The sequence below is a fragment of the Leptonotus elevatus genome, chromosome 15 (assembly GCF_054856555.1).
Source record: "Leptonotus elevatus isolate MCC_2025b chromosome 15, RoL_Lele_1.0, whole genome shotgun sequence".
Classification (NCBI taxonomy): Eukaryota; Metazoa; Chordata; class Actinopteri; order Syngnathiformes; family Syngnathidae; genus Leptonotus; species Leptonotus elevatus.
The window spans coordinates 6,254,785-6,265,769 of NC_141253.1; the positions used below are offsets into that span (position 1 = coordinate 6,254,785).

At 39.6% G+C, this 10,985-nt stretch overlaps 1 protein-coding gene across 1 annotated transcript in view; it reads left to right on the top strand.

Annotated features, from left to right (window-relative positions):
- nsmfa (NMDA receptor synaptonuclear signaling and neuronal migration factor a) overlaps window positions 1-10,421 on the top strand; it is a 32,501-nt gene extending 22,080 nt beyond the window's left edge. The window contains exons 5-14 of the mRNA XM_086095862.1: window positions 1,090-1,142; window positions 1,760-1,849; window positions 3,482-3,612; window positions 4,839-4,922; window positions 4,996-5,029; window positions 6,017-6,087; window positions 6,264-6,343; window positions 6,476-6,578; window positions 7,931-8,006; window positions 8,638-10,421. Of these exons, the coding sequence (XP_085951988.1) occupies window positions 1,090-1,142; window positions 1,760-1,849; window positions 3,482-3,612; window positions 4,839-4,922; window positions 4,996-5,029; window positions 6,017-6,087; window positions 6,264-6,343; window positions 6,476-6,578; window positions 7,931-8,006; window positions 8,638-8,735 (820 nt within the window). The 3' untranslated portion in view covers window positions 8,736-10,421. The remainder of the gene's footprint in view (window positions 1-1,089; window positions 1,143-1,759; window positions 1,850-3,481; window positions 3,613-4,838; window positions 4,923-4,995; window positions 5,030-6,016; window positions 6,088-6,263; window positions 6,344-6,475; window positions 6,579-7,930; window positions 8,007-8,637) is intronic.
- The last annotated feature ends 564 nt before the right edge of the window (window positions 10,422-10,985 follow it).

Genomic DNA, 10,985 nt, shown 5'->3' on the forward strand with positions numbered 1-10,985 from the left:
CAAGTCGACAATTTTAGGGAAAACACAGCTCAATTCATGTAAATATGACAGGATTCTAAATAAATGTTTATCGGGTTGGGACAGTTTATACTTCTATTCTACTTCTACTGCCCATTCTAGAATAGTTTCTACTGATACTCTAGACGTACAGTTATGTACAGTTAGATTAAATACCTCAAAATAAACTGCATAAAGCTACACCAAACTGTCAAGTAAAAACATTTATTCATTTTTTAAAGAGCTAAAATTGTATCACACTGGCTAGAAGAAAGCAAAACTAGCATAAAGCTAGCAATTTGGAAGCTAATAGTACTTTAGAACTATAGTTACGTATAAAATAGATTAAATACCTCGAAATAGACTGCATAAAGCTATTCCAATAGTAAAAATTAAAAAAGACAGCTAAAAGAGCAACAATTTAATCACACTGGTTAAAAGAAGCAGAACTAGCGTAAAGCTAGCAATTCGAAAGCTGAACGTACTCTAGACCTATAGTTATAGTACGTGACAAAATAATAATTAAAAAAATCATAATTATCAGCAAAAGCACTCTCACTGAAAATAACAAAATGTTGTTTTATTTTGTCAATATGTAAAGAAGTGTACTGCTTGCAACTCATGAAATGGAGAATTGAGGGGGTTCTGTATGCCATATGTAATAATTGATGTGGAAAATATTTTTTTTTACCATCAAGAGCACATTTTCTGAGCTCCAACTGACGTAATCACTCCAAAATGACATATTGAAAATGGGCAGCCCACTGTCACGTACACTAACTACCATCGCTTGAACCACATGCTGCTTCCAAGTTCAAAGACAAATACTTGATGCAACTTCAAATCAATATCCTCTTGACCGAGTTCCACTTTGTGAAGAACGAGGGCTTTCCTCTTGCCTGCTGTTGCTCCACGAATGAGTCGACTCCCCTTTGCCGCCCACGCTGACAAGAATAATAACCGGCGACTTAATAATGTCGTGTTTTGTCTTTCAACCCTTTTGTTGTCTCCCACCCACCCTCTTCCTCTGCCCTTACATTTGGCTGCCTCCTCCTCCTCCTCCTTCTTCCTCCGTGCTTTCCCTGCCCAAAGGAACTTCCGGAAGCATCTTCGCATGGTGGGCAGCAGAAGGCTTAAAGCGCAGAGTGAGTCAGACGTGCGCGCGCGCGTGCGCGCGTGATTGATGCGCAAATTGTCAAGTGTTGTTCACCTCGCCTTCATCCGTGTGTGTTCCTTTTTTTTTTTTTTGTTTACCGCTGCTTTGGCATATGGGAGGTTGCGAATGTTGTTGTGTTCGGGGACTTCCGGAGTTCCTGGGTTTGTGTGTGCGTCAGAAGAAATGCGTGTCCACCCTGTAGGTGGTCTTTTTTTCCTCTGGCTTCGCTTTGAATGTTAGTTTAAATATTCCAAACGAGATTAGTCATGGACAATGCGTGTGTTTAGTGTGAATGGTCTCGTACTTTCTTTAATTTAGTGCTACTAACACCAGAATTGTAACAAACATACGGGGGCGGAGCCAATCACAGAGCACATATAGACAACTATTGACGCGGATTGGGAAAATTCTAGCTTTTTGGGAAGATCCTTTTCCGAGGTCCACAACGGCATGCGTGGATGAATTTGCCGTGGAATTTCTCATTTGTTGTGTGGACGTGGGCTTCATTTGTGCGCTTGTAGCTGCTCTCCGCCTCTGCACTCGGGTCGTTTGTGGGTTCTAAAAGTGTGTGCGCGCGTGTGACGATCTCTCCCCCGCCTGCACTAGCGTTCGCTGAGCGTAGATCGAAGAGTTTCAGCCGCTCCTGGAGTGACCCCACCCCTGTCAAGACTGACTCTCCTCACGAACCCAGAGACAGTGAGTCCGCACTGCATGGACACGCTTACACACGTTGAACATCGCAAAGGACGACGAGGCACACACTTTTTTTTTTACTATCCCCTGAAATGTTGTATACATGTGATGACAGCGTATCAAGATGGCCGCTCACCCCAACACAAAATGGCAGTCAAACCCAAACTCGCTGTCTCTGCTGTTAAATCTTCCCCCCTGTCCGTCTGTGTGCCTTTATGACCCAAATTCAACTTTGTGCTGCCCCCCCTCTGTGAGTACGTCTACCAAAAATGCTTTGCGTGTATGTGGTGTGAGTTTTTCTGACCCGCTGTGTTAACGTGTGGCTCGCCGGTTGCCTTTGTGCGTTGACCGTCTGCGTTTTTGTGTCTTTGTGGTTTTGGTTTTCTCTCCATGTCCATCTTCAAGTGTGCGTTGCGTGATAAATGTACTGTTGAGTGCCGTCTAATGTTGAGTTGTCACTCTTTTTCCTGAAGAAAAGGTATTCGCTGGAAGAGGCGCACTGATGGTCTCGCTGTGTCTGCGTCTCCATTTTTCCAATGTCTTTGTACATGTACATTTGACACATACAAAAAAAAAAAGTCATCCATCCATCCATCCATTTTCGATATTTTGTTCAGGGTCAACAACACTTGCACTCATGGGTCATTTATGATCCATGTGTGTAAACGTAATGTAGAAATATAATTACTACTAAAAGGGGGGAAAAGGTCTGTGCTAATAAAAAAATAAGAAATCTTTAAAAAAAATAATAATAATCTGCCAGCATGAGTCATTTTGGATGTTATTTGTTGTGCATGAATGGGATGAAGGGAAATAAAGCTGGCTAATGTGACATTACTCACGATAGCTAAAAAAAAAATAATTCATACTGACCTCAGAATTCAAAAGTCACACAATGATTTACAAAATGCATTCATTCACAAAAATAATTGCAGTTCATTCAACTATTTTGTTTTCATTTGAACCCATTTGATAAATAGTTAATTTGCTTCACTCGCTTAACGACGCACTTCAAATTGAAATGCGGTCGAAATTCTATAAGTGTCATTTTTTGCCTCGTAGGATCTGAATTGAATGAGGAGCAAATAACATTCGAGGGTAATGACGAGGAAAGAGCATCATGGAATTCAAACACTCAACTCATCTTGTCATAGTAGTGATTAAACACCGCTTAACCCGCTATTGACTATTCAGTAATCACATTTCCATCGAAATGTTAAATAATTCCTCAGTCGGCAAACTGGCATATCAGACGAAAGCCGCTGTTAATACTTTTTGTTTCCAGAGTCGCAATTGAGCACAATAATATTTGTTACTAATGGAGTTTAAATTGATTGTCTCTGCTATATTTTGGTTTTGCTGGCAATCTAAAGAAGACAAAAAAATATTTTACGACTCCCAGTGTGATGTTATGATAAAAATCTGCTTCGTCTCCCCACCATCAGTCATTCCTTTTTACACGTCTGACAGCTGCCTCTGCCATTTTCTAGCCTCAACACCATCCATTAAGAACTTCACCCCTCCAGCGCACTATTCTCCACCTTTGGAATATGTCCTCCCCCTCCACATACACTCCCTTGTCTCGAACCTTCTACCACACTCCAATGCTCATTAATGTTCAGTCTTCTTTTCAAGGTGGGGACCTGCAGACTTCCTGCGGCACCCTCGACGAAGGCGGGGTTGACGATGCCGCCGACTGGGAGGAGGAGAGAGAGATGGAGAGGCTTGCCTGCGAGGGAGATGACTTTGTACCTCCCAAAATCATGGTGAGACGCCATATACGCTACGTGATGGTTGGGAATGTTCACGAACCGGATCGCTAAATCCGGATCAAGCTTGGAGTTTTAGAAAAGGCCATAAATGTTCTGAGTGAATCAGCGATGCCCAATGCCAAGTAATGCTTTCCATTTGGCCTCAATTATTTCAGGGCATGATGTATTGATTAGGATACTCATCTCTAATATACACTGAACCAAAAACGCCACCCAACCATAATGCTTCCTTTTTTGCTGACAGTGTGTTATTATAATGATTGGCAGAGTAATCACAGGGTAGTAATGCTGCATTGCACAAAACTGGAAAGTTAGACATTTCACACTTTGGACTATTACAGCGGTCTACAACCTCCTCACACATCTTGGATCTTGAAAAATAAAATAAAAATAGTAGTAGAAATTTTTTGATTACATATTCTTCAAATAAATAAATGAATGATTTAGATTAAAAAAAAAGAATTAAATATTCAAAAAATGCAGAGTCCAAATTTTTAACTCGTCAGAGAGAAGAAAGTAGATGAAAAAGTTTAAAACGTGTCCAAAAAGTGACCATAAAACTTCCAAAAAAGAAGAGGAAAAGCAGAAAATTACCATAAAATGTCAGAAATTTGAATAAAAAGGAGGAAAAGAAAAATGCTCAAAATGTAACCGTAAAATGTCAGAAATTTGAATAAAAAAGGAGGAAAAGAAAAACGCTCAAAATGTAACTGTAAAATGTCCAAAAACAAAACAAGACAGAAAATTACCATAAAATGTCTTTGAAATTGCCCCCCAAATAGTCAGGATTTTTTTTTTTTAGGGGGGGTGTGGGCTGAAAAGAAAACATTTAAAAAGTAACATGTCCACACAAAAAATGTCAGAAAATTGATAGCAAAAAAGTGTGAAAAATTAAGTATGAAAAAAATTATCCAGAAAGCAAATGAATGTGTACGTATTGAATGCTGCTGTCATATTTTTGTGTTGCGGTGCAGCTCTAATTAAGGTCTAATTAGGGCCCTTGGGCCTTTCGTACATTAGACTAACATTAACACACGGTTTCCTTCATCACAATCTGAAATGTTTTTCGGCCCCACACTCATTTTTGCTGATTTCTTTGGCCCAAATAGAAAATGCAATCAAAAGCAATTTTTTTTTTAGTCACTTTAATGATAAAAAAAAAAATTGGCATCAGCCAACCTTGATATCAAACACTTTCTTTCCTTTTCCTTCACCTTCAGCTGATCTCCTCCAAGGTCCCCAAGGCGGAGTACGTACCCACCATAATCCGCCGGGATGACCCGTCAATCATCCCCATCCTCTACGTGAGTCAAACACTCAAACTGCAGTCAAGGCAAGGACGTCTTTTTCTGATCAATGTTATCTCTTGTTGCTTAGGACCACGAACATGCAACTTTTGATGACATTTTGGGTGAGTCAGAACTTCCATTGTGTGTTTTAATGACTACTTTGTACTTAATTCCGAAGACCGGACTCTCGCCAGTCAGTCTTATTATTTATTAACTTGCCTGCTAGTTTGTTGTTTATAGTTGATGAGTAATGTAGTTGTGTTTCGCTAAACTACGTTCGTGTTAGCTTAGCTGTTAGCATAGCTTTTCACTCTTCTTCTGTTTCTTACTACTCCTTTTGTGATACCGTGTAGCTTATTTATCGCCACGGACGCCAGGATTAGCGACTGCAATGTTTAGCCGTGCTAGCGCTAGCTAGCCAGCCGCAACTCATCGCTAGTGCAAGTTAGCTTTGCGCCTTAGCTTTACCTTTAGCTCACCCCTTGTGATCGACAACATTTAAAGATGCTGCTTCAAAGGCGTAAGAGCATAAAGACTTTAAAAAAAATAAAAAATACAAAATAAAATCTCAGGCTACGACTTGACACTTCTTCAACCAATTATACTTGCCGGATTTGAAATACGAGTGCTAATAATCCTATCACGGCAACAATGGATTCATGGCTGTCCGCCCACTGCTACTAAAAAATATTTTGTGCACACAACACAGGACCCGTTTTATTTATGTCACACTAGTTCACACTCAACGTGGGCCAAAAAATTGTCAGTTTTAATGACGTAAAGATGTTCTGGCCTCACGTGCTGCTTCAACTAAATGCTCCCTTGTTTCCCACATAATGAAGTCGAAGGGCGTTAAAAAAAAACACGCGGTTATTGACCAGACGCCAAAGACGAATTTACACAAACTCATTTCCGGTCACCAGTTCATTGACCTGTTTTCACGCGTCACTCTGCATATTTGCAATTGACGCAAAACCATCTTCTCTTAGTGCTCTGCCCTTAAAGCTTTTTCCTTTAAAATTCATAAACGATTGTGCATCCACTTTTTGTCTCATCTCGTCCCTGACCTTGGCGTCGACGCGACCGTTCTGGACTTTTCTGTCTCGCAGAGGAAATTGAAAAGAAGCTCGCGGCTTACAGGAGGGGAAGCAAGTTCTGGAGGATGCTCATCTTTTGCCAGGTGGGGGGACCGAGACGGAAACGCATGCTGTGTTTGTTGCAGAGTTGAAGGTTACCGGACTGCGCGTGCGCGAGCCGGCTGCTGTCGACTAAAAATATTTCTGACGAAGAGTATCGAAATATAACGAGCGCAGATTGTTATTGTGTCAAAAGTCCGTGTTTTTGTGTGCGTTTTAGGGAGGCCCGGGTCACCTGTACCTCCTGAAGAATAAAGTAGCAACATTCGCTAAGGTGGAAAAGGAAGAGGACATGAGTCAGTGAGTTCATTTCTTAAGCTTCTTTTTATTCTACTTGGGCTTTGTGACGCCACTGAAATAATGTCGAGAGAAACTTATTGTTAGGAAAGAGGAAAGTTGGCCTGAGCTGAAAGCCTGTTTGCGTTTATTTAGATTCTGGAGACGACTCAGCAGAATGATGAGTAAAGTCAACCCGGAGCCAAACCTCATCCACATAATGGGATGCTACGTCCTGGGAAACCCCAATGGAGAGAAGGTACACGCTCAAAAAATGCTGCCCGCTTGAACGGATTGGGTTGCTTTTACCCGAGGTTGGTCGAAAATAACACATTTTGGGTAAAAAAAATGGGCCGATCCACGACTTGGGTCAATTTGAATCAACTTTCCGAGTTGTTTGGCAACAAAACAATCTAAAAACTGGCTCATTTCGTATATAAAACACACCAAAAATTTGAACCCTTTTGTACAAAATAACAACAACCAAAATAGGTCATTTTGACCAAAACAACCCCCAAAATTGGGTCATTTTCTATTAAATAACCCAAAAATAATTGGACTGTATTGTACAAAAATAAAAATGGTGTCCTTCCTCTGGCCAAATTAATTACACAGAGCTCTCCAAAAAAATAAATAATACAAAAATGCATCGTTTTGTACAGAATAACTAAAAAATATTAGGTCCTTTTGTATAAGGCAACCCCCCAAATTGGATATTTTGTAAAAAAAAAAATGTATAAAATAAAAACCCACCACATCTTAGCATTTTGATTAATCACTCATTAAAAAAGGCTTTTTTATCTAATTTTTTTCCCCTGCTGAGTTGTTTTGTACAAAACAACAACAACAACAAAAATTGGTAATTTTGTATAAAACAACTGCAAAAAAATGTATCTTTAAAAAAAAAAAAAGTTTTAATCTTAATCTTAAAATATACTGATAACTTGGTAATCAATTTCTTAGTAGCTTTAGCTCATCAGGATTTACCCCAACATGTTGGATCAAAATCTTGACCCAACATGTTGGGCCAAATCCTCAACCCAATGCACTGGGTGTAAATAACCCAACGTGGGCTTTGTCACTTTTGGAAGCTTTTCTATGTGGAACATAGAGACATCACCGAACCCATGTTTTCCCCCTTTCAATTACAAAACTCCCTTCCAAAAATATGCCGAAAGACAACAAATGGCGTCTGCAGACGTGGCCAAGCCAGCAAACATTGACGCAGGCTAGCGATTTGCGTCCGTCCCGCCGGCGTCTGCCAAAACGTTACATCAATTTGGATCTGGGAAGGCTTGATGGGCGGTCTGGCTACGTGAAGAACAGCAGACTGCGGATCAGTGTTTTGTTTTTGTTTTGAAATCCAGCTTGTCAAACACGATGGAGACAAAGTGGCTTCAAGACAGCAAAAAAAAAAAAAAAAAAAGTGACACTTTTTATTTTGTTGCTTTAACATAACTTGTGCAGAGTATTTGACATATTTGTCGGTCAAAGAGTGTGTGTGTGTGTGTGTGTGTGTGTGTGTGATTTTTTTTCCTTCCCCCTGCTGAGCGGGCATCCAAATGTGAAGGGGCTTAAGAGGCCTTTTGCGTTCTTATCTGCGTCCAACAGCTGTTCCAGAAACTGAAGAATCTGATGAGGCCTTATTCTGTGGAGTTCGAGTCGCCACTGGAGCTCTCTGCGCAGGGTGGGTGTTAACCAATCGTACGACTTTGATGTTGACGTGTGAGTCATTTCTACTTTACGTAACGTCATCTACAGGATGTCTTCTTCACATTCCACGTGGACACGCTCACAATAAAAAGTACCGGTAGAAAAATGAACACCGGGTTTTACAAGGTAACAATGGAATTAATTCAAGTGGGAGGGAGAGGCTCGTACATCAATTAGGTTGCACTTCCAAACAGTAGGGGGCAGCACATTACTAGAAATCACTCCATCCGTCTATTGTCCCTCATAAGTGATGAAAACCAGAACACTTGCCAGTAAACACCAGAAAATCCGTCTGCATCCAGCAGGGGGCAGCAGATGACCAGCAAAGGCTCACAAAACCTTATTTTTGGGTTCCCTAAACCCAAAACATGCCGGTCACATGACATGTGGACGCCATCTTGTTACCCTGCTGGGTTGGCTCTGTGTAGGACTGTATTATACTGCCTCCTGGTGGCCAAGACGGACATATGAAGCAGCACAATGGATTGAAGCATTAAACCATGAGTCACAAACGGATTCATTTTTATGGTCTATTCATGTAATTTAATTTAAATTTCATTTCATTAATTTTAATGAGAACCAACTTTGGTGTCCCTCTCGTGAAGGCAAAGAGATGATCGAGATGTACTTCGACTTCCGCCTCTACCGCCTTTGGAAGACGCGTCAGCACTCCAAACTGTTGGACTACGAGGACCTTTTGTGACGAAGAAACGCCCAAGATGACGAGGACGTCCCCTCGGGCCATGAGGACAGCGTCGCCGTGACGACGGATGTTGTCGCTCACCTGCCGTCAACGGCGATGAACGTCTTTTTTTTTCTTCTTCTTTTTTTTGCCCCACGGTGGAAAAAGGACAAGGACCTTGAATGACTTCAGGTTAAAAAAAATAAAATAAAAAATTACTTTGTTGCTCTTTTCATTTTGAGTGTTTAAAAAGTCACGTGTAAAGAGCCCATTTAAGTCATTATTCGGTTGCAAGGATGTGTGGTCGTGTCTCCTACATACAGTGGATTGAAAAAGTCTACACACCCCTGTTCAAATGCCAGGTTTTTGTGATGTAAATAATTTTTTTTTAAAAACGATAATTTTAAACTTTAACCACTATTGATTGAATAAAAATTAAAACTTTTCAAGAAAGCAAGTATAATAAAAAATAAATTGGTTGCGTAAGTGTGCACACCCTCATAAATGGGATGTGTTCAAAATTGACCAATCACATTCGAGCTCATATTAAATGGGAGTCAGCACTCACCTGCCACCATTTAAAGTGCCTCTGATTAACCTAAAAGTTCAGTTGTTTTAGTAGGCTTTTCCTGACTTTTTTTTTCTTTCTAGCAGAGGCATTGAAGACTGCTAACACTGACTGTTATTTTTTAACTGTTCGTAATTCCTTCCTTGTGCAACCACATTATAGTTTTTATTTCACATCCTTTCTTGGAAATATATATATTTTTAAGTTATTTTAGTTGTACAGGTTACAAGATTGGGTTTGCATTTGCATGCATACAATTTGAACATATTGACCCCAATTATTTTTTTTTAAATGGCCACTTTCAATGGAAACAAAAAAAGTTCAATTTTCTTATATCACAAAAACCTAGCATTTGAACAGGGGTGTGTAGACTTTTACAATGCCCTGCATACATCCATAACTATTCCATCCTTTGTGTCCGTATAAAAAAATCTTGGCATAGCTTCAATCGTGCAAATAATAATAATAATCCTCACTGACAAAAAGTTTATTTTTGATTTGCATTGCTGTGCGTTTTTCTTACCGGCATACGTTGGAACAACTCAGGTTTTAGCCACTAAAGTAACAATTGTGTCGATCTAAGATATTCTAATGTTTATCGCCATCTGGCTGGGAGTGAATGTACTATTAGCGCTACAGAAACGTACTGTACCTCTTCATCGTTTTTTTTTTTTTGGTGTGAATGTGGTCGCTTGCCATGCAGGAAAAAAAAGACAAAAAATGATGTGCATTTTGTGCGTTTTTTTTTTTTTTTTGCGGCTGTGAAGAGCTGAACGTGTTCACATTCCTGTTGCGATGTCAAGAGGGATGTAATAGCCATCCAAATGTTTGCCCCGTTGGTTGACATATTTCAAGAAACGTAACAAAAAATGATTATTATTTTCATGCCAGCATCCTTTTGAGACTTCCATGAGGTGGCTGTGGCTCAATCAATTGATTTGATTATCGTGACGTAATGCACAGGAGGTGGAAAATGTGGAGAAACAAAAACAAAAGGGCTTGGATGATGAGTGGAAATGTTGAAAATTGAAGGGCGAGTCAGTTCTACAAATGTTGTGGCGAGTGGCAATGAATATTTTCTTAACGTGTCCTCAGTTGTGTTTGAGGAATAACGCATTAAAGATGATGTCATTCTGTGATCTTTTGTCCTGCCCGAGATGACGACTCAAAAACAACTTCTCAGTACAAACATACTTTTTTTTCCCTCTTTTTTTTTTTGTCAAAGCACCTTGTAAACATTTGTTTTTAAAGGCGCTATACAAATAAAGTTTATTATTATTATAATTATTATACAAACAAAATGACCAGAGACGTAATTTTCCATTAGGCAAGGCAGGCGATTGCATGGGGCCCTTTAGCCAGCAGGGGGCCCCAGAGGGCCAAAAGATTTGACACAAATCGCACATCCTTCACGTTAGAAGTGCAGCAATGACGATAGACCGTCTCAAATTCAAAATTTCTTTAAAAAAAAATATCAACCATGTATAATAAGGCTGATTTTTTTTTATTTTATTAATGATCATGAAGAGTAGTCAAGCTATTATTTAAAAAAAAAAAAAAGCATATTTTTTTTATGCCCATGTATAGTAATTAGGCATAAGGCTTTTTTTTTAAGTAATCAAAACATTTTCACATCCCTAATAAAGCATCAGATTTGAGTAATATTATCAATAGCACATTTACTTATCCGCATAATAGAAATA